The sequence below is a fragment of the Penicillium samsonianum genome (assembly GCF_028829775.1).
Source record: "Penicillium samsonianum strain IBT 33392 chromosome Unknown utg000002l_segment0_segment0, whole genome shotgun sequence".
Taxonomy (NCBI): domain Eukaryota; kingdom Fungi; phylum Ascomycota; class Eurotiomycetes; order Eurotiales; family Aspergillaceae; genus Penicillium; species Penicillium samsonianum.
In genome coordinates this window covers 4011709-4034416 of record NW_026643260.1, presented here as the reverse complement: position 1 = coordinate 4034416, position 22708 = coordinate 4011709, and the positions used below count along the sequence as shown (strand labels likewise).

Sequence of the window (22708 nt, the reverse complement as noted above, 5' to 3'; positions counted from 1 at the left end):
GGATGAATATGAGCTACCAGAGCCACAAGTCTCGCTTCCTTGCTCATATACCAAGTACCAAGCATCAAATTTAGAATAGCCGTTTCAATCTAATGATGGCGGTGCATTTGGTCTCGCACACATAAACACTAAATCCCTCCCCATGTCCTTTCTTTCTTCACGCCCAACGACTTTCACACCAAACATCTTCGCGTAGAAAGACTGCATGCGCTCATCATCAGTGAGCAACATAATCCGACGTAGATAAGGCATATTCTCCTTGGAAAAGGTCTCGGCGACACAATCCACAAGCCATTTCCCAAGTCCGCTGCCTTGGTATTCGGGGAGAACGTATGTATCCGACAAATAAGCAAATGAACACCCATCTGTGACCATACGAGCAAGTCCAATCTGCTCAGTGTTCTTTGAAGACGGGGTGGTAGAATCATTCACAGATTCTGCAGGTTGGGTCCACCTGTACACACCGAAACTCAAGGAGCCGTGGAGCATCTGCCACAGCACCTCATCTGGGAAGGGCTTTTGCACCCAGTAAACGAAGTCTCTGTCGAATGCGGCATTGACTGCTTTGACAGAGAGTAGCTTTGGTTCGGTTGAGATGAAGAATTCGCGGTTGGTGTCTCTTGTCCATGTTTTGGGTGGGAGTCCACTTGTTGGCGGGGCAGAGGACATGGTGGATGTGAAGAAGGTTAGATATTGGATGTGAAGTTGTGTTCAAAAATATATGAAGTTAGGCTTCAAGAAATGGATGGTATATTGGGAAGATTTTGTTGCATAACTAGTGGTGGTTGAAGAAATTGTAGGGTTTATCTTTTGAGTCATACGCGCACTTGGCATTACGATACATCAGTCTTATTAAACAAACATGCGGCACCTTTCGAAATTCCAAAAAAAAAAAAAAAAAGTACAAGTAGTAGAGGATACAAGAGAACAAAATTTCCACATTAAAATTGCATGGCCTTTGGTCGAGAAGCCATTATATGATGCCCCGAAAGAGAGAAACGAGAATTCATCCATGAACCCTTCCCTAGGCTTCCTTCCCGAATAGCCGATAACTCACTGATATCTCATCTATCCTTTCGATGCCCGCAGCACCCCGAAGAATATTCTCATTGCTAGCGTTCTCTGTTCTATCCTTCATGACGGTGGTGTGATGAGTAGTACTCCGCTCGTTGACTGAAGATTCATGGCCGGATTTCGAAAAAGTGCTCCTTCCACCACTGCCATACAATGGCAGTCTATAGGAGCTGTCACCTGAAGAGCTGCTCTTGCCATTTTTCCCATATTTGACGTGGATGTAGAGGGGACGGAGGACGGGGATTGACGAACACATGATCGTGACGCAGCTCTCGGTGGCGGACCAGATGAGCATTGGTACCGTATCATCTAGAGTCGGGTCAGCTATACCGCCACGAAAAGAATATTCAGAGAACGTACATATGTACTCCGATGCATTTAATCCTCCCAGGGCTTTTGTGCGGATAATGCCACATGCTCCAGCACTGGAGTATACTCGTCAGATTACTATTCGAGGGGGTGGAGTATTCCCAGACTCACAATACTCCAAGACTGAGACCACAGGCAACGGTGATCTTTTCCTTCTGTTTCATATTGAGATCCCAGACAATGAACCATGGGAGAATCGCAAAGGAGAAGTCTGCGGCGACAAACCATGCTGCAAAACCCCAGGATTAGCATTCATGTTACAAAGTGGGGCAATCCGGCACTCACATCCAACAGTGTAACCAACCTTGGAAAAATCGAGCCAACAATAGCCTGGCGTAGTTGGGTTCCAAGATCTCTCAACTGGAATACACTGCACTATAACAGTAATGCTGGCGAAAAGCGTAATAAAAGCAGTGATTGCAAGACAAGCCCAGATAAACCAGACCTGACTTTTACTCCGCACAGTTCGAAGAAGGAACACACCAACAGCCGCTTTGCCTACGCCAATGACCATTATTCCAGCTACCTGGCTGAATAGCTCATACTTGACAGCCGTAAAATAGATGACTGGATCACCGACATCAGCGTATAGTTGCCCGAGGCCGTAAATGCTTGCTACTGTGACAAAGGCAGTGTAAAGGATTTGCAGAACCTGAAGCATGTTAGAACTTGCATGATGAAGGTAGTATTATGGTTTGTTGTTCTCACCAGTGCAATCAAAACTAGATAATCATCAAGACCAACGGAGTTGAGAATGTGTTTTCGCGTATAGAGCCTTAGCCCTACAAAGACGGCAAATACAACAGCCTCAACCCAGAGAACTGCATTGGTCATGGGCCCTAAGCCTCCATACACACCCATATTGAAGATAACTGGGGGTTCAGAGTGAGATAGAAAGATCGTTGAGTAATAGAGATAACGCTGGTCCAGACAACAAGAAGTTTTTTTATGTGCTATAGGTTGAAATACATCAATTTCTGTTGCCGACTGAGAGCAAGGGTATATCAGTCCTTCAGCATTGGCCCCTGTGAGGTCTTCTTCCCTGCCAATGATCCGCCGCAACGGTACACTATGATTTTGAGTTTTGAGCCCTGTCAAATTTCATCAAAGACCCATCCTGGTTGGGATTGGTATTGAGCCACAAGCTCCGTAATTGATGAAGACGACGATCTTATGAGCTATCTATTTAACACGGAGCTTTTCAGGTGTGGGACATGAAGTATAAAATGGCATCGAGAAACGGGCCGGGGGAAATCAAGCCACTACCCGTGCCGCCCAAGCCCCCGGGGGCACTCGCTACTTTTTTACGGCTACTCAAGATCATAATAATAATTGGAGTGTCTAATTGTCGCTGTAGTGGTATAACTTTTGATAAGCTCTACTCAGGGTCAAACTGTTTTATTTCTTCCCTAAGCACTTCACGACTCTCTTTCAAACAACGACGACGTATCATACCTCACTGTGCTAAGGTAGTTGCACCTTCCCTCTTTTCAAATGTTACTTTGCATCCCTAATTGGATCTTGATCTTTGAACATGACTCTTTTGCGCAAGGGGAGCAATCTAATATATACGTGGATTTAATCCAGGGTCATGAGCTATAACATTTGATGGAGACCCTGTGGTCATGCCAAGTCCTCAATTACAAGTTCTTGACTTTCTTGATTCTCTCTCGACCCCACCATAATGACGAGCACACTACTACTGGAATTGTTGACCCAGATCGCAGCCCTACTGCAAAGTGCTAAATTTTCATTGTTTCCATACACTGATATGGGGTGGACGAGAAGTGAGGATTGAGGAACACTTCCAGCGGGTTCTCTTTACGCTGGGCTATGTGGCGCAACATATGCCCTGTTTAAAAGCCTGAAATTTGGAGTCGATGAGACAGAACAGTTTAATCATGAGTTCTGGAACCACGATGAGATTGCCTTGCAATGGGAATGTGATTCTGAACTTTGGCCAGATAGGCGGGTTGCAGAGGCCTGGAGATTTGACGTGGATGATCTAATTATCGACGACTCCAGGGCTGTTAATTGGTCATTGTACTGTCAAATTTCCGAGCTGGCTCAACAAACCTGTATAAATTGGGCTTCTTGGTTAAGTCTCGCAAATTGACATCATCTAGGAATAAGAAGTGAGAGATCATCATTTGCAGTATATTGATTCTACGGGATGTGTCCAGTGGCCACACAAAAGTCCAATCCTTTTAGGTTTTGGCAGATTCGCTGTCTAGCGCAAACCTTGTAGAGTTAGAAGCATTTCCCCGGCTAATATCCCTTGCAGTGGTACAGAATGCAGTGATCATTTCTAAATGTGGTTAAATGAGTGGATAAACCCCCGATAATGCAGGCTGTCACAAATCTAATAGAGCGGGGATTTAGACTCTTGTACTGACAAGTCCAGCTGAAACATAGTTAGCTTTGCACATCTACCCTAACTAGGTAATTCCGATAGGAATTGACCTTGGCTAGGGAAATCCCCTAGAGGTCATGTCGCGGCGTTTGGTGTATTTCCAAAGGCTCAGGCCGCACTTATAATGTACCTCGAACCGTCAGTCTGATTGATACAATTTTTCTTATTATCCTATGAGCCAAATACCAGTTTTTCCAATTGTTCAACTTCAGGCCAAATTAGAAGTGCAACATGCCATCTCAAACAGAAGTCATTGCAGCTCTTGATGCAGCTAAGCCTAAATGGTTTGGCGACAACAGAGCAGAGCCCGTCCAAGCTCCTGCAGCAGATCGACTGTCGTCTGAAATCGACAGATTCATTGGCTCCCTTGACGATGTTCAACCTGAGGCGTTTGGCGGCAACGAAATCGAACGTCTAAAGGTACGCGCTGCAGCACGTCGTCTACTTGCCAGGGTAGAAACACCATATGAGCGTGCCTGGGGCTTCTGCTTCGAACAGCCTGTCGTCTTTGCCGCTCTACAAACATGCATCGACTTGGGCCTTTGGAAGTCCTGGACAGGTGTTGGAGGTGAGAAGTCTATCGACGAACTGGTCGCATTTACCACCCCCACTGTTGATACAAACTTGCTACGTAAGTTTTCTCCTCGTAATATTCATACTTTAGCCCAAAGACTCATGAAAATATGCAGGTCGATTGTTCCGCTTACTGGCTGCTTTCAACGTGGTTGAGGAGACAGCGGAAGACAGATTCAAACCAACTCCGTTCTCGAACGCTATCGGTGACGAGAGCACCAAGGTCCGCGCCTCACTTCAAGCAGCGTAAGAATAAATGTATCCTCTAATGCTGATCTAATCCCATACTAAAATCTTGTCATTTCAGAACGAATCAATACCTTTCTGCTGGCCACAACCTGCCAGCCTATCTAGCAAAGATATCCTACAAAGAGCCCACGGACATCAATACGAATAACCACTCGGACAGTGACCCCGACGGTCTCAACTTCTTCGGGCGATTGCAGAAAAGCCCCGCTTGCTTTGAAGCTTTCACTGGCCACATGGAGGCCTGGACAGCATGGAAAACTCCGTGGACTAAGGTCTACGATACAACAAAGCTGCTAGAGGGTGCCAAGCTAGACGATGGGTCTCCATTCGTGGTTGATGTCGGTGGGAACACTGGCATTGACATCTCCCACGTTCTTGCAAAACACCCAGACCTTCCTTGTGGATCATTAGTGCTGCAGGATCTTCCAGAAGTGATTGCCAATGCGCAAGTCGATGAGAAGATTACCGCCATGGTTCATGATTTCTTCCTACCTCAGCCAGTGAAAGGTAAGAACAATCCCGGTACAGAGAGTTGGGTATATGTACTAACAACCACGCCGCAGGGAGTCGCGCATACTTTATGCATGCGGTTCTTCACGATTGGCCAGATGACAAGGCTAAGGAATTGCTCGTGAAGACCAAAGACGCAATGATCAAGGGCTACTCTAAGCTTTTTATTTATGATATTGTTCTTCCGCCAACAGGAGCGAGTATCAGTCAGGCTACAATGGACGTGGAGATGATGTCGCTGTTGTCGGCTTCGGAGCGAACACAAGACGTATGGACGAAGTTGTTGACCGATGCAGGGTTGCAAATTGTCAAGTTTTGGCCGGACCCTCAGCAGTATGAGATGGTTATTGAGGCCGAGATCGCCTAGATTTGCTTGATTATGACTTCGGGGTTCTTGGGTGTATTCCACGTGCACTGTTTTATAGATTTGATGATTTCTACTCAGTACACGAAAGACATGTTTTTAAACGAATTATTTATACCTGGGATATGATTGTTATATTGCTCTATTTTAACAGCTAATAGGTACTACCTAGGTATAGCTATGGCATTATCTAATAATGTGAAATATATTCCAGAACTTCGAAGACCATCTTAAATGCCTTGGCATTTACAAGATAGGCAGTTGGAATATTCCCATAGAGCTCGAGTCGGCCGAGATATCAAATGGCGACATACCAATTTCAAATAAACGATACCCCAACATCTACTCCAACCAATGCACTCCGCAATGGCGTGGAGAGTGGAGATGATGGTGTTCACGATAATCCCCTCGGCACGTCATCAGGAACCGCGATGGTGTTAGCGACATCAAATCAATCCCGAGAACATCACAATATAGCCGCATAACCGACTCCAATCGTCCAGATGAAGCCAATTATCAGATTCGATGCGCAGAATTACAATTCGCATTAGGTGGCGTGTAAAACGTTTCACATGACGTGCAGGCAGGCGGGGGGTAAGTCTACAAGAATGCCGGGATATCCAACTCGGTGCGACGGCGGTACATATCTATGCTGTGATTTTTTGAAGACTTGCAAAGAGAAGAGAGAAAATAAAAAGCCGTCGCCATGACTCTTGTGCAATCCCCCGAGGTGGCTCTTCCCTTGTCGAATATCAGACCTGCCTCAGAATCGATTAAGGGTCCTTCAGACCTGGATGGACCCACCACTGTAACGGTGGATAGTGATATCAACGCATTATCAGAGAAGATTGAGAATATCCGATTTGAACTGGAGGAGCACCCGGTTGATGTGGTGCGACCCATCAAGGTCGGTATTATCGGTGCAGGTCTTGCAGGGATCACTGCGGGCGTGTTGCTCCCTGCGAAACTGCCGGGACTTGATCTTCGAATCTATGATAAGAATGCCGATGTGGTATGTTAATGTCAATTGATGGTTGTTTCGAAGCTAATCACATTATCTAGGGAGGCACATGGTACATTCTCCATTCTGTTCTTGTCTTTATTGGCGTGGGGGTTGCTAACTCGGATCAAACAGGTTTGAGAATACATATCCCGGCGTTCGTTGCGATATCCCTGCGCATGTATACCAGTCCAGCATCTCGCCGAATACGCAATGGACAGAAGAATTCGCCCAGGGAGATGAGATTAGAAAATACTGGCAGGGTGTTGCACGGAAGCACAATGTGTACCAGTACCTTCGCGCGGGACAAAGAGTGCAGAAAGCCGAATGGCAGCCAGAGAAAGGGAAATGGAATGTCACTGTTGAGCATGTAGACGGCTCGAAGGTAACAAATGGTTGGTGTTGATCCTTGAGGTTCTATGCTCACATCAATGCAACAGATCTATGAAGAAGAGTTAGACGTGGTAATCAACGCCATCGGTCATTTCAATGCCTGGAAGCTACCCGACTATGAAGGAATCAACAATTACAAGGGAGACCTGTTTCATTCCTCTAACTGGGATCCAAGCATCGATCTGAAAGGCAAGCGAATTGCTCTTATCGGAAATGGCGCTTCTGGCTTGCAGGTCTTACCATCCATTCAACCATTTGCTAGCCACGTTGATCATTATGCTCGGAATCCAACTTGGATCGCAGATTCATTCAGCAGCGGAAGTGCGGGAATCCGTCGACTAGAGGCAAATTTGTTCTCCGAGTCACAGCTAGAGTCATGGAAAGATCCCAATGCGTATCTGGAATACCGAAGGGATGTCGAAAAGGGATATTTCCAGCGCTTTGGAGCAATCTTCAAAGACACGCCCGAAAACAACGAACTGCGTGAGAAATGGACAGCCCTGATGCTGCAGCGTATTGCGGACAAGCCAGAATTGGCAGAGAAGATCATACCAGACTTCCCCCGGCGTGCCGTCGCCCAACACCAGGACCCGGATATCTAGAGGCCCTATCCAAAGAAAACGTCGACTACATCCAGACGCGCATCAAGCGATTCACCGAGAAAGGCATTGTGACCGAGGACGGCGTGGAGCGAGAAGTGGATATCACGATCTGCGCAACAGGAGCCAACGTCGACCACGCACCGCCATTCTCCATCATCGCCGACGGAGTCGACCTAAAGAAAGCCTGGAAACAAGACGGCAAATTCGGATTCCCGTACTCATACCTTGGCTTCGCAACACCCGGATTCCCAAACCTCCTCTGGCTCGGCGGACCATACTCCTCGGGACACAGCGGGACAGTTCCCAACAACGTCGAGAACCAAGTGACATACATCGCGAAAGTGCTTCGCAAGATCCGCACGCAGGGGATCAAGTCCATTGTCCCGTCCAAGAAAGCGACCGACGACTTCGTCGAGTACTGCGACCAGTTCTACCCGCGCACTGTGTGGTCAGCAAACTGTAGCTCGTGGTATAACGGTGGCAAGCCGGGGTCTCGGATTCATGGTCTCTTCCCCGGTAGTGCGTCGCATTCTAATTATATTCGGCGAGATCCGCGCTGGGAGGATTGGGAGTATACCTATGTTAATCAAAGTGGGAATCGGTTTGCTTACTTTGGTAATGGGTGGACTTCAAAGGAGTTGACGCCTGGTGCGGAACTGACACCTCATCTGAGATTGCCGGAGGAGATTGATTTGAAGTCTCATATGGAGGGGTGGTGGGATGTCTGATTTGGGATGGGAGTTTGTTAGACTGGATCGTTTCAATGCAAGACTATATTTCTATTTAGAAATACCTTTATAGATGAATTAGCGTTGGGAAATACTATTTTTATTCCTTTTGACTATTTATGCTCGGTTTAGATTTGATAATGAGAAGATGAAGCCATATGATATTCTATAACATGTGCCAATAGCAACAAAGGGGTTTAAAATTTGTCCCAATGGAAATATGCTACTAATTCGACTCCTCCAATGAATAAGGAGGCACCTCCTGACCCTCTTTCCAGAAGTATTTCGCACCAGGGTGCGCATCAGGGAGTCTGGACTGACCCTGCTTTCCATACATGTTCTCCCGGAAAGTTCCACCCTTGACAGCATAGTCCGACCAGAACAGACCACGGCGCTGTAACTCCGGCAGAAGCAAACGAATAACATCATCAAAGGTATCAGGAAGACTAGCATAACTGAAATTGAACCCGTCAACATCACCAACAGTCACCCATCGCTCCAGCTCGTCAGCCACCGTCTTCACACTGCCAATGATCTTAACACCATTACCACCGAGCACCAAATACTCAGCAATAGTCTTCTTATCCCACTTCTTGCCCTCAGTGCCAGGCACTGTACTAGCCCAGTGGTTTACCATACTGCGAACAGCAGGAAGTTCCACGAAACGGAAATCCTGATCATCAGAGTAGGTCGACAGATCGTATCCAGTCCAACCACCGAAAAGAGCAAGCGCGCCCTCCCGATCGCCGTACGTCTTCAGCTCCTCAAACTTGGCATTCGCTTCCTCGTCCGTCTCAGCAACGATCACCAACGCACCCGCAATAACCTTAATATCCTGCGGGTTACGTCCAATCTCCGCAGCCTGTTGGCGAATACTATCGACAGAAGGACGAACAAGCTCTGGCTTTTGCGCATGCAGGAACACAGCCTCGGCATGCTTCGCCGCAAACGCCTTACCCGCTGTCGAAGTACCGGCCTGCAAGATAAACGGCGTGCGCTGGGGACTCGGTTCACAGAGATGGGGACCAGGGACCTGGAAGTACTTCCCCTTGTGATTGATTTCCCGAACAGCCTTTGGATCCGCATAAGCCTGAGTCTTGCTCTCAGAGCCCTGTTTCCAGGTCACGGCATCGTCTCTCCAAGACGCCTCCCACAGCTTGTAGGTGACGTCGAGGTACTCGTCGGCGATGCGGTAGCGCTCATCGTGCTCGACCTGTGTGTCGAGACCGAAGTTGCGAGCCGCGGAGTCAAGGTAGGAGGTAACGATGTTCCAGCCGATACGGCCGTTGCTGAGGTGGTCTACTGTTGAGAAGCGTCTTGCGAGGGCATAGGGGGAGTCATATGTTGTTGAGGCTGTTACGCCGAAGCCGATTGATTCTGTGGCTGCTGCCATGGCGGGGATGCTGTAGAGGGGGTCGTTGATCGGGAATTGGGCGGCGGCGGGGATTGTTGGGGTGAGGTTTGAGGGGCCTCTGTATACATCGTAGCCTCCTAGGACGTCTGCGAAGAAGATGGCGTGGAATTTGGCATCTTCGAGCTTCTTGGCTAGGGCGATCCAGTGCTTGATGTTCTTGTAGTCTGCGCCTTGGTCTGTGGGGTGCCGGAATAGACCTGGGTTTAGGTGACTCGGCGATTGCATTGCAAAGGCATTGATGATGAGTTGTTTCTTTTCGGAAGACATGGTGATGTGTGTTTGTCTGGTTGAGAGGAGAGGATTGAATTGAATTGAATTGAATTGATTGGGAGTCTACAATAGCTCTGTGATATATTATATTTTATTGTCTCTGCATGTGTTAGTATCTATTAGCCCCGCGCATTGCCGTGAGGTGAGACGCGCAAAAAAGACGTGCAGTTGGAGGCGGATGGCGTCAGCACGTAACTGTGGGGTTGTACATAAATGGGGTTTTGGGGAATTCCGATCAATAGTATTTGATATTGATAGGGGGATTGATATTGATAACATGTGTACGTTTTTATCTTTCTCGTGCGAGTGAAGTATGGCGCAACATTATCCCGTATAGGAATGAGGGATTCCTCTTTATACACTCCAAGAATATTCGGCCGCTTATGCGGCCTTGTCAAGTATTTTTTAGTAGTCTTTTTAGATCTTTTTAAATGTCTTTTTTGTGATCTTTTTTTTATGGTCTTCTCAGATTCTTCTCAGTTGGTCTTCTCAGTTGGTCTTCTCAGTTGGTCTTTTTAGATGCCTGTTTTCATAGATATTGTCCCCGTTCTCAGTTTGTTAGGTAGACGGCAGAAAAAGGGAACAAAAGCATACTTTGTGCAAGAGACTTTTCTATGTATAACCTTTCATGATATTTTCTAGCCTAGTTCTAATACCGACCTCATACACCTTCGCTATTAATGATTTTTGGACCCCTTCGTGAGACTCAGGAATTGATGCTCGATCTTGAGGTGTCGACCTCAGAAGGAAAGACCGGAAAACAAGTATCCTCAAGTTGTGATATCCTACCTAGGTATATCCAGCTGATTAGTCATTTCTTTGTGGGAGCCTCAAGGCCGGCATACGAACTTAGTGTCAACACCAATCGTTGTCTCTTCATCCATTGCTGATCCCTAGCTCTTCTCAAGAAAGACCAACTTTTGCAGTAAGAGCAAGGGTACGACTCATCGAATTTGTACTTTTTCTGTCCACAGTAATTGCAAGCACGAGCTGTCCGAGGCCGCCAAGCGCGCTGGCCTAGATTCCTCGCCGAATGGTGATTATTCGGAGCCTCCATTTTGATATGTCAGGTTTTGGCAGTCAACTGCAACAGACAGCCACAAAGATAGAAAGATATAGCCTATGCAGTAACCTATGCAGCCTGCATGACAGAAAGATGAATAATATCGTATCAAAGCTACAGCAACTTGAGGTCACATTCAAAGTACAGAGGGTGGACTTGTGTAGTTCTACTCATGATCCCTTAGTGCGGGGAGTGCGGGGGATTTGTGAGACAACTGAACTGCCGCGAAAGGTAGCCGAAGATCTCTTCTGACGCCTAAGGAGAACATGCGATTGGGGAAGTGGTCCACGCGTTTGCATCTCGGCTTTTCCGACTGCCCTCCCAAAACACAGTTCTTTGAGAAGAACATTATAGTCCCTGAAATATGCTTCTGTGATACAGAGCCAAGGCCTCTTGTTGTTTCCCGCTTTTCGAATCCTCCGATTCTGATTCTCAATCTCTTTGTACTACAGCCGCTCATCGCAATGGTTAGTTTGCAGCTGCTTTAGCCATTAACTCGAGGAGTTTGCATTCTGACCTCCTATTAGCAGCCTCACTCTACACACCTTCAGAAGACATTCGTTCAATTGGATATCATTGTCGTCGGGGCAGGCCTTGCAGGTCTCGCTGCAGCGGTGTCAATCTCCCTCTCCGGTCACCGGGTGACGGTAATTGAGTCAGCCAAAGAACTCCTCGAGGTTAGCCATCAAAACCCGTTGATTGATATGTAAAACTTACCTCCAGTCCTTTCAAAGGTCGGCGCAGGGTTGCAAGTGACTCCCAATTGTACTCGCATCCTCCAGAGGTGGGGGCTCCCTGACAGACTATGGCTCAGTGCCGCCGAGCCTCGAGCTCTGATCGTGCACCGATACTCCGGTAAGGTGCTTGCAAGAGAGGAAAACTTCGATAAGAAGATCCGTAGCCAGTACAGTGCTCCGTTCATCGATCTACATCGGGTTGATTTGCAGCTCGCGCTATACGAGAAAGCCAAAGAGCTAGGCGTTGGGTTCAAGCTTGGGGAGAAGGTTGTTAGTGTTGACTTCCACTTGCCCAGCGTGACAACCGAGTCTGGCTTCACAATGAGGGGAGACCTCGTCGTCGCAGCAGACGGATTATGGTCACGATGCCGCTCAAATTTTCTTGGAGCTGACGATATGCCTCGATCGACTGGGGATTTGGCGTATCGAGTCGTGCTAGACCTGCATCAGCTTGATGACCCTGAGCTTAGGTCTTGGGTCAAGAACCCGACCGTGCACTTTTGGATCGGACCTGGGGCACATGCTGTGGGCTATTCATTGCGCGATGGGACGATGTATAACATCGTTTTACTTGTCCCCGATGATCTTCCTCTAGGAGTCAGTCGACAGTCTGGCTCAGTCGAAGAAATGCAGGCACTTTTCAAGGATTGGGACCCCATTCTTGGAAGATTTTTGAGTGTGGTCGACCGGGTTGACAAGTGGAAGTTGATGCATAGTATGTTTGCACGTTTCTCGAAATCGCGATGGACCTGAAGCTAACACATCGTGCTCATGTTAGGGGAGGAACTTCCTTCCTGGGTCAACGAGAAGTCGAACTTTGTTTTCGTGTAAGACCAATTTTTTCTACTCGGCTCCTGATGATACAATGCTTCTAACTCATACTGCCCTTGGCCTCTACAGTGGCGATGCCTGTCACCCAATGCTACCGTATCTAGCCCAGGGCGCCAACTCTGCTGTAGAGGATGGTGCCGTTTTAGGTCTTATCCTGGGTCACTTGAGATCGAAAGACCAGTTACCCAAAGCTTTGAAGATGTATGAAGACTTGCGCAAAGCCCGGGGTGACGCTATCGTCAAGGAAACCTTTAAGCAGGTAATTATTAACCGCTCTGAGACTTGATCCATAGCCATGAAAACACGTTTACTGACCAGCTGTGCGATAGCGAGATTCCTTTCACATGGCAGACGGTCCAGATCAGGAAGCGCGAGACAAGATCTTCCTATCGCAGCTCGGCGAGTCACAGATTCAAGGGCCCTTCCCTAGCAAATGGACTTGTCCCCAAGTTCAGCCATGGCTATATGGCTATGATGCTTTTGAGATAGTGGAAAAGGCGGTTCTGAAGGATCCGTTCATGTTGGATTAGATTAAATAGTTCAAGCCGTACGGATTAGCGCCGTATTTTATTGCATGGCACTGGCCATTATGCTTCTAGAGTGTGGGTATACTGTGTTATGTTGCTTTTTGGCTTCTCTAACTCAATTCTTATCGTAATAACGAAGAGAGATGCACAAACCATGATTGTGCGCCGACTGGAAACGATAATATGGATAATATGCCAATTAAAATTTGCCTCTGAATCTCAAGTATCTTATAGTACATTTACATCAGCGATTCTAAAAAGTCAAACCCAAGACGCTGGAGCTCCCACGTTTGAGATCCAACCTGCATCTTAGCAGCAAATGTGTGGTCTTCCCCCGGAATCTCGCTTATGCCGCAGTGAACGCCACGATCATTCAATATTCGGAACAGCTCTCTACTTAACCCAATGGGTACCTTCGAATCCTCTGTTCCATGGGCGATGAAGGTTGGTGGAAAACAGGAGCTGATATTCCGAGCAGGATCGACCTTATCCCAATCCTTCGACGGGAAGATGGCATCTAAAAGCGTACCATTCGCAAGTCGCGTCAAAGCGTATGCTTGGCGTGGGTCATTAAAGTCGGGAGGACCAGTGGACTGGCCTTCGAGAGACACGCCTCCAGTAATAGGAACCGGATATTCTTCAAATACTTTATTCATGAAGGACTCCGTTAGCCCTGAAGGAACGTGGAGATGAGGTAGCTTTGTTGTCCAGAAGCTGTCCGAGAAGTTACATGGCCCGTACATTTCATATATACCAGCCACTGGTCGGGGGACTCCGTATCCCTTCAAAAACGGATATTGTTAGCTAGTTATAGATAGTTTCTGGCGCGTGATTCCGGCTCTCTGAATTTCGGTAACTCACCAAGCAAAGGGCTAGAGTGCCGCCTGAAGACGTGCCAAAAGCAAAGACGCAATCGATGTCTGGGATGACACACGACTGGGCAGTCTCATTGATAGCTCTTTCCAGTCCACCATCATACACCCAAGCCAGGAGGTCGCGACAATCCTGAATAGGTCCCTCTAAGAGATTAACCTGAGGACACAAGCGATGGTTGGGAGCTAGAACAATCCATCCTCGGTTGAGGCAATCTTGCACTTGGTCCTTATTGACCATCTTGGATGACCCGAGCATGAACGCGCCGCCATGGATATTAATCACTGGTTGGTATCAGTATGCCTAGTTGTACACACGCCGGTCTATAACGGCCATAAATTTTGAGAGGGGCGCTGACGTACAAACTGGACTTTTGGCATTTTGAGATGAAGGCAGATAAACGTCTACATCAATCTGCTGTTGACCAACATGCTTGTAGATGGCCTGGAAGCATGTTGGGCTGTTCATGGTGAATCCCAACTTGCTACCAGACAATAGCAAAGATCCTGTTATGAGGGACAACGAGGGTATGATTTGCTAATTTATTTACCTCGGTCCCAGCTATCGCGTGGCCCGAAGGCTCCCGCTAAGTCTCGGAGATTCCGGTTCAGAAAGTAGTTGGGTCACAACAGTGCGGCTTTTCCGACCCCGACTTTTACGAAGCCACCTTGGCAGTGCCCTGTGGGCCAGATCGCCCGGGTAAACATTTCCCGGCACTCAGGGATGAGATGGATAAAGGAGCAGCAATACCCGTGCTGCAGCTCTAGCAGATTATATGAGCTTCTGGCTAATCTTGACCCCTTCAAACTAAAAACAAGGTTTCTCACATTCGCCTGCAAAATGGTCGTTCCTGTTCATTCCATTCCTCCAGAAGGGAGAACGAGCTACATCATTGATCAGTTAGAGGGAGAACGAATTAGCATTCCTGGAAGTAAAGGTGTATTCAGAATATTGGCTTCATCCAAACAGACCAATAACAGAATTGCTGTATTCTCCAGCGGTGCAGTCCTATCTGATGCCCCGGGCTTTCACTGGCATGAGGAGGCTCATGATGTCTTCCTTGTGACCAAAGGGTTTCTAAAGTTGTGGAATGGCGACAAATGCAGAATCATGGGTCCTGGCGACTTCGCCTATGTTCCTCCAGTGAGTGTTGTCAAGGAGTCAAAAAGGTTCAGACGGCTGACAAGTAGTAGAGGGTTATACACAATCCTGTTTTGCTTGGGCCGCATACGGAGACTATGGGCTTGGTGGCGCCCGGTGACTGGATCGACTTCTTTCGATACGTCGGCGAGACGTATGGGGGCATCGTCGTTCCTGAAAACGATGATCACAATCTTAGCGCCATGCTAAGAGAAAAGATGATGGTGGCCAAAGACCGCTTCGACGTCCATTTTAAGCGCGATTATCAGCCACCAGAAGTTGCAGACTGGCTGGATTCGGAGAAAATAATGCCAGCCCCGGGAGAGCCTTACTTCCTTCGCGCAAACACAGGACCGAGGTGGCTGCTGGGGGGTGTTATGTCCCGGCCCTTCATTCTCTCATCGCAGTGCAGTGGCAAGTTCTCCATTGCCAGTATTGAATCATCCAAGATGTACAAGTCAAAACCCCTGGCTCGCTGGTTGAGCTTCCCCACGGTGGACCACTGCTTCTGCGTTCAAGAAGGGCTTCTGCGTGTTAAACTGAAGTCAAGCGGGGATTCATGGAGTGAAGCTCGGGAGGGCCAAACGCTTGTGATCACGGCCGGTGACGCCTTTGTACTGGACTTTGCTAGCCGATACGTAAGAGTTTGGTCCTTCACTAACGGTCGTGGAATTGAAGAGGTGGTGCAGAATGCCGGGACGCAGATTTCTGACTATGTGTTGCCAGACAGTGCTGTATCTTGGGAGGAAGAGAAGCTGTCGAATGTATGTCGAGAGCTGGGTGTGGAGACCCAACAGTTCTAATAAGAAGCCTGCTTTTGTGGTCACACTACGAGTCCTTTGTATGCTAAAAGCCCAGAAACGCCTATGATAAGATAACGGCTAGTTAGTAGAAATATCATTAGCGACAAATTAAGAAATGCTTTATTTCTAATTAGGATAGTTACATATGTCAGTCCAATACCACCTAGATGTCGAGCTAGGTATGCCTAAAGAGTATACATGGTGGACAAACATGGTAACAAGACACGCTCCTTCCATGCTCACAAGTGGGATTTTAATAACCTCTAGCAAAAGTCGGATTTTCCGACTACCTCGCTTGCCGGACATTAGTTCACCCCATGTACCCCCATGGCTCGGCAGTGCTCCTGACGATCTACAAGACCCAAGCGAATCATCGCCGACGTAGGTGTTGATCTCATTTCCGAAATGCGGAGAAAGGATTCGGCATATCCTGAACAAAAGTGGAGAAGAAACAGCAAGAAAGGAAGGCACAGATTCAATCAAAGTTGGATATCCCCTGTTTATAAGAAGGATAACGATCCATCCCATCTTTGCAAAACAACACAGAAAGGATTTTCCAGAGCGGATTGGATAAATCCCAACCAAGACCATGCATCTCTCATCTCCAGCCTCAATTCTCCTTCTCAGCACCCTCTTCCAAACAACCTCCAGCAACCCAACCTCCTTCCACCCCCTCACCCAACAACAACAAAAGCCACCATGGCTATATGAACTGGCGCACCTTCCACGGCCACGGCGTAAACCTCGGCGGCTGGCTCGAACAAGAATCAACAATCGACACAAACTGGTGGAGCACCTACTCTGGTGGTGCAACCGACGAATGGGGCCTCTGCGCCCACCTGGGCCCAAAGTGCGGTCCCGTCCTCGAACACCGCTACGAAACATTCATCACGACGCGGGACATCGACACCCTCGCCGCCTCCGGGGTAACCGTCCTCCGAATCCCAACGACGTATGCCGCCTGGGTGCGCGTGCCCGGATCGCAGCTGTACTCGGGAAACCAGAAAGAACATGTCCGCCGCATTGCCACGTATGCCATCGAAAAATATGACATGCACATCCTCCTCGATATCCACTCTCTGCCTGGCGGTACAAACGGTCTTGATATCGGCGAAGCAACCGGTCATTGGGGCTGGTACAATAATGACACAGCTATGAAGTACTCGCTTGATGCTGTGGATGCCGTGTTAAACTTTATCCAGTTCTCTTCGGGTCATCCGCAGGCCTACACGCTCGAGCCGATTAACGAGCCAGTGGATAATAGGAACTTCTCGACGTTTGGAACTCCTGCGGCGCTCTCAGAGGCTGGGGCTAGTTGGCTGTTGAAGTATATTCATGCTGTTATTGACCGGACGCAGAAGGTCAACCCTCGTATCCCTGTTATGTTTCAGGGGAGTTTCAAGCCTGAGACGTACTGGAGCCCACATTTTGATGCTCGCACGAACCTAGTTTTTGATTTACATCATTATTATTTCCAGTATGATAACTCTACTTCGGCGAATTTGCCGGACTTTCTTTGTAATGATGCAAAGGAAAGCGCTGGTGATGGGAAGTTTCCTACCTTTGTGGGAGAATGGGCGATTGAAGCTTCCAAGGACAATGACCTTGGGCTGCGAGGACGGAATATTCAGGCTGGAATTTCGGCATTTGGGCAGTTTACCAGGGGCAGTTCGTATTGGACTGCGAAGTTTTCAAGTAATGCTACCACCGAGGGACAGGGCGGGAAGGCGGATTATTGGAATTATGAGGAGTTGATTCAGATGGTGGATGGGCAGGTTGAGTTGCCGAATTATTGTTAAAAGGTTATTCGAAGCAAACCATATGGTCGATGTCACCAAATGAGATGTCGAATCTTTTTATCAGAAATACCAGAGCCAAAACGGAAAGAGCTAAGGCTCCAGCTTGCAGTATGTACATATGTAGGAAAGAACAGGTGGACAACCTCTTCCACACGAGAGGCTCCGCGGTGATAGTGAGTGGGCTTAGGTGTGATAAGCCCCCTTCTATGCCGCTAAGGATCGTCGGGAACTATCCTCCCCCCCCCCCCCCCCCCCCAAAAACTGCCTACAGCCCCCACATCCCACTTCAATCCTTCACCTAACTTCGCACCTTGCAAGCATGGCGAGAACATCACAGGTTGCACGGAATTCATCTGAAGAACCCATCCGATAGATCCAACGGGACTATGTCGACCATCAAGGCAACCCGGTCATTCTGGGGAAGGTGGCTTGCTATGGAAGGCAGTTCTATCACCCAGAGCTAGAGGAAATCGAGACGTACCGACTCCAAGTATACAGAACGACTGGCATCCAGCCAGAGGAGTCAACAAGCTATACAATTATTTCTTCTCGGAATTCGACAAGTTCCCCTTTCTGGAGATCTACTCATACAACCCACCAGATGGTCTAGCCTGCGTAGAGTATCAGCATCATGAAGTTGCTTATCAGAAGCGTCTTTATACTTGACAACGGGAAGGCGAAGACGATGAAAGTCTGCCCCCTTTGATCCCCATAATGCGATTTAGCTTTAAGGATCAGTTTATATTAGGATTCTGTTTCCTTCTCACATCTAAGAGCTACCTTAAAGGAGCATTTTGTGATAATTATTACGGCACGGGTCCCTAGTGGATTAGCTTCGATTGGAGTCTTCCATCTATAGTGAAGAAGCTCCCTATGATTAAACGCCTTAGTAGTCCGCTAACTGAACTTCGAATTTTTGCAGAGTGGGGGATTGATATTAGTCCCGAGTTTCTCGATATCACTATAGATATCACGGCTGATCAGAGCGGATTCAGTTTTAATATAAAGGATTTGATAAGAAAAACCGGTTCGGTTTATACTTAACCGCAAATTGATTATAGGCTCTATAAACCGCCCCCGCCCACACCGTCCTAGGAGAAGCCTACCTCCTAATATATTTAGGAGATTTTAGAGTAGTAATAGTCGACGAAAGATATCTAATCCGTGGACTCCAATATACTTCGTCTAGACCGGAGGCCCGAGAACAAAGTAGTTATAGTTACGAATAACTCTACGGACAAAGAATCCGACCTCTAATACGTGATCTACGAGCTATTCCTTACAGATATCGAGTATGGAAGAACCGCTCTCCTAGAAACCACCGCACGTATATTCACCGCGGGTATTATCTCCTATCTCCTCGTCTCTAAAACAATTTACTTCGAGTTCCGGATTCCCAGCTCCTCCTTATCTTTCCTTATATCCGCGCAACCTACCGGATTTAATATCGGTGCCTCCTATGAATTTATAGCGGGCTTAGGAATGCTTATTCTGGCACTACCTCTAGGTTGGCGTGACTATTCTATCCGCCCAATTGCCCATGACTATTTTACAGTGGTTCTTGATAAGCCCAAATTCATCCAGGAGCCCGGTGTACTATTATTCACTATCTAGGCCGACCCCGCCTAAAAGACTGACCCCCAGATTACGAATATCGGCATTAAGACTCGTCGGAGTGCTGGCATCCATGAAGCTGCGAGAAGGCTGGCAATGCTTTCGGTGGAAGAGAATTTCCAGGATAGTGCAAGGAAGCTCACCATTGAGGAGCATAGGGTATTCTTGTCTTTGCCACCGGAGGAGTATGAGCAGAAGATGAACTTCAAGTATTTCTTGGCGAAGAAAGCGAAGAGAACGAGACATACAGCTTCGGCGGTACTGGTCTGGTCCAAGGGCCTTTGCTTCCCAGGTCCTATCATATCCTGTTCTGACCTGTCCTGGTCTAACCCTTTCCTGAACACAAGCTACCATTTGGCCCCTAGTATCGCTTTAACAAGGCGCAACATGTGCTTGGTGATAACGAGCTTTTTAGAGTTAATGATTGGGTTGATAAGGACAGCTGTTTCGAGTGTGTTCGCACCAAAGCTCAACAGTTTGTCTCATGCCGTTCATTTCGAACATTAGGATAAGCCGACAAACTGCTGCAGAAGCAAAATATCTAGCAGCGATGATAAAAGCATCTCCAGTCCCGACAAATAGACTACTCGAAAGGAGGACCGTGCCAAATGCGAGATGCATCATAGCAAAAAGAGAAGTGAGCAAAGACAAAGAAATGAAGACGCAAGATTCCCGTCGGAAGGTCAGGCTGGCCTGAGCTTGTTGGCTACAGAGCTGTATCTCGTGCCTGAACAACTTTTTGAACATCCCTGCATCCTGCACCGCGCCCCGTTCACGAATAGTAAACTCTTTCTCGATAAGCTAATTCATTATATCTTCCTCTAATACGTTTCTAATCTACTATAGAAACTTATTATTGTTAGTTTCTATCGATATAGCTAGAAACTATTTATTATATAAGATAGTTTTATCTTAGTTTTATCTTAATATAGCGGCGATACTCATTCCCCCAGCTGATACTAGGGTGGTTGATTTCTTTATGATTTCTTTATGGCTGGCAAAGTGGATTTCTCGGATCCTTGATGAATTGTTTCTTTTCGTTTCTTTTTCAGATGCGATCGACCGGGGACGGTCGATATTTTTGGGTGGGGTGGTATGTAGTGGGGGACATAGTCCTCCCTCACTACGTATTAGCCTTGCCTGCCTTTCCTTTCTTTTTGCAGTTTGGTTATGTAAGCATCGATGTACAGAGGTTTAAAGTAGCAGATAGTTACAGATTGACAATACACACTCCTACACCTCTCTGAACTCACTTCCTGGACTGCCGTCCCAGTTCTCTTTGTATGCTTTGGTTGGTATGAAGCTGAACTACGAGTGCTGAATCGACCCGTATGCCAGAGAGCATACTGCCTTGAGCGTTCCCCTCTTCAATATATATATCCTTATATAATACTAGCATATTCTCTTCTACGTAAGCTTAAACACCAATTTTATACTATTTTAAACTAAATTTACTATTAGTCTACATTTTTATAGTACCTAAAGCTTTTAATCTATTTATTAAATATTAGTTAATATGAATTTTAGTAGCGAGTGACTATAAGTAAGTGTCTACTAATGCTAATATATAAGTAAAAAATAGTAATTTTCAAAATAAGTCAGCATTTTATCCATCCATTTTAGGTAAACCTTGGCAGAATTATACTACCCGTAGCACTAAATTTGGTGCTACGACGGTGCTACAGCACCATACAGCAACTGTTACGTGCCAGGTCAATCAACAAGAAAGAGTGCATTCAAACTAGAAAAGCAAAGATGGGGAAGAAGGAGAGAGAGAGCAAGTGGTAAATCCTAGGGATCTTATAGAAGAGCTATCCCACAATGCAAACAAACCCCTTTCCCAATTAGGAATAGTAGCACTTCGAAGAACAAAGGAAATAAAGCAAACAAACGATCTCTGTGGCATGTGATAACATACAGATCGTGACAGCAACACTAAAATCGGCTTAGTCCCGCAGCACCTGGCAGCACCATATCGCAGCACCAAAATTGCCCAGGTGCTGCGGGATTTGTCAAGGCCTAACTATAATCTAGTATATAAAGTCTTTTTTTTTAAAGAAGGATACTTTTTAATATAGACTTAAGTTATTTATTAACTCTATTATAGACTATATTATATATAAAAAAACCACATTATTAGATATTAAAAGTAGGAACACTTATACGCCTATATATAATAGTATTTTATCTGATTACTTTACAGTTTTATACAGCCGAAATAGGAAATCCTTAGCAAAATTATACTAGCGTGGGACCATATAGGAGTCGATAACTCCTATAGGACCCCTATAGGACTACTAGGGTAATAGTACCAGGATCTTTTTAGTCCCATAGGGGTAGATGGGACCAGAATATGGGACCAAAATATTTTTGGTCCCATGGGAGTTGGCAAGGTCTATGTAGCTATATCTTAGTATATTTAAATAGCAAGGAACGATAGACTATATGAAACTAAGTTATATTGCCTACCGGTTCCCTGCCGGTTTCTTACCGGTAGCTAACTACTAGTGGTATATAGTAGACTTAATTCATTCCTTTATATTTGTGTGTGCGTGTAGGTAAATACCCGAGCTCCTCTGTATTTTATAAAACAAGCGATAACATGGTGAAACTACATACTCCACCGACTAGTTATGCAGCATTTTTAGCGCTGCTCCATAGTCGGTGGAGCATGTAGTTACTGTCGGTGGGACCTATAACCTCCCCTTCTGCCGTTAAGGAGGTAATTGTATCAATGACGATATAGTGCATTAAAGTAATTTCTGACCTTCTGTTTAGGATTATCGGTGAACAAGTCTTGATGTAAAACCTAGCCGATAGTCCAGATGATATTTCTATTTCGGTATAGAACTTTGTAAACAACTTATTTGAGAATCTGCTTCTCAAATTAATAGCACGATACATACGAACAGGTTTTTTTACTTCGCTTATAAAGAAATATCCATATGTTTAGTCCACACAGGATATTTGACCTTGTCAACGCAGCCCAGAGTTAAGTCCCTTATACATGATGACGTTTTATCTGCTACATACGGATATATCGACCTTATCCACTCAACCCTGACGAAAATGCCCAACTGTCCATTAATATATGACAGTTATTTTGTGCAAAAGCTCTGCACAGCTGCATTAATAATTCAAAGGACGATCAATCTCGTGTTTGCGTTTAAGGCGATATATCCCTCGCAGATCCTAATTTGTGTCGAGATCAGTTGACGTCATTTTCACAAAAGGAGAGGCAATAAGTCACTTTTGTAGACGATCAGCGAATTCCCTCAAACTTCTCATCGATGAGAGAGGAAATTAAGTTTCTCTAGGCTGCCAATCCGGTCTCGTCGTGACTTTGCTGAACTGATGGGGTC

At 46.6% G+C, this 22708-nt stretch overlaps 9 protein-coding genes across 9 annotated transcripts; 5 read left to right on the top strand and 4 right to left on the bottom strand.

The window, feature by feature from the left end:
- Positions 1-84: 84 nt before the first annotated feature.
- Positions 85-669, bottom strand: N7471_003418 (GNAT family N-acetyltransferase; the record flags this gene model as incomplete). The annotated part of the gene is made up of 1 exon (XM_057276138.1): positions 85-669. The coding sequence occupies one exon, from the start codon at positions 667-669 to the stop codon at positions 85-87; it is 585 nt and encodes a 194-aa protein (XP_057140776.1).
- A 243-nt stretch (positions 670-912) lies between these two features.
- N7471_003417 (uncharacterized protein) lies at positions 913-2304 on the bottom strand (the record flags this gene model as incomplete). The annotated part of the gene is made up of 5 exons (XM_057276137.1): positions 913-1383; positions 1435-1499; positions 1555-1672; positions 1729-2095; positions 2152-2304. The coding sequence occupies 5 exons, from the start codon at positions 2302-2304 to the stop codon at positions 1025-1027; spliced, it is 1062 nt and encodes a 353-aa protein (XP_057140775.1). The 3' UTR covers positions 913-1024.
- Positions 2305-4087: 1783 nt separating this feature from the next.
- On the top strand, positions 4088-5555 carry N7471_003416 (uncharacterized protein; the record flags this gene model as incomplete). The annotated part of the gene is made up of 4 exons (XM_057276136.1): positions 4088-4487; positions 4546-4675; positions 4737-5185; positions 5242-5555. 4 exons carry the CDS (start codon positions 4088-4090, stop codon positions 5553-5555), a joined length of 1293 nt encoding a protein of 430 aa, XP_057140774.1.
- A 703-nt stretch (positions 5556-6258) lies between these two features.
- N7471_003415 (flavin-containing monooxygenase) lies at positions 6259-8275 on the top strand (the record flags this gene model as incomplete). The annotated part of the gene is made up of 4 exons (XM_057276135.1): positions 6259-6564; positions 6695-6937; positions 6993-7512; positions 7533-8275. The coding sequence occupies 4 exons, from the start codon at positions 6259-6261 to the stop codon at positions 8273-8275; spliced, it is 1812 nt and encodes a 603-aa protein (XP_057140773.1).
- A 226-nt stretch (positions 8276-8501) lies between these two features.
- Positions 8502-9956, bottom strand: N7471_003414 (LLM class flavin-dependent oxidoreductase; the record flags this gene model as incomplete). Its single annotated transcript, XM_057276134.1, has 1 exon — positions 8502-9956. The coding sequence occupies one exon, from the start codon at positions 9954-9956 to the stop codon at positions 8502-8504; it is 1455 nt and encodes a 484-aa protein (XP_057140772.1).
- A 1530-nt stretch (positions 9957-11486) lies between these two features.
- On the top strand, positions 11487-13120 carry N7471_003413 (uncharacterized protein; the record flags this gene model as incomplete). The annotated part of the gene is made up of 6 exons (XM_057276133.1): positions 11487-11489; positions 11550-11699; positions 11805-12474; positions 12538-12586; positions 12660-12849; positions 12920-13120. The coding sequence occupies 6 exons, from the start codon at positions 11487-11489 to the stop codon at positions 13118-13120; spliced, it is 1263 nt and encodes a 420-aa protein (XP_057140771.1).
- Positions 13121-13356: 236 nt separating this feature from the next.
- On the bottom strand, positions 13357-14458 carry N7471_003412 (uncharacterized protein; the record flags this gene model as incomplete). The annotated part of the gene is made up of 3 exons (XM_057276132.1): positions 13357-13899; positions 13979-14274; positions 14353-14458. 3 exons carry the CDS (start codon positions 14456-14458, stop codon positions 13357-13359), a joined length of 945 nt encoding a protein of 314 aa, XP_057140770.1.
- Positions 14459-14830: 372 nt separating this feature from the next.
- On the top strand, positions 14831-15933 carry N7471_003411 (cupin domain-containing protein; the record flags this gene model as incomplete). The annotated part of the gene is made up of 2 exons (XM_057276131.1): positions 14831-15133; positions 15184-15933. 2 exons carry the CDS (start codon positions 14831-14833, stop codon positions 15931-15933), a joined length of 1053 nt encoding a protein of 350 aa, XP_057140769.1.
- A 707-nt stretch (positions 15934-16640) lies between these two features.
- On the top strand, positions 16641-17732 carry N7471_003410 (uncharacterized protein; the record flags this gene model as incomplete). The annotated part of the gene is made up of 1 exon (XM_057276130.1): positions 16641-17732. One exon carries the CDS (start codon positions 16641-16643, stop codon positions 17730-17732), a length of 1092 nt encoding a protein of 363 aa, XP_057140768.1.
- Between the last annotated feature and the right edge of the window lie 4976 nt (positions 17733-22708).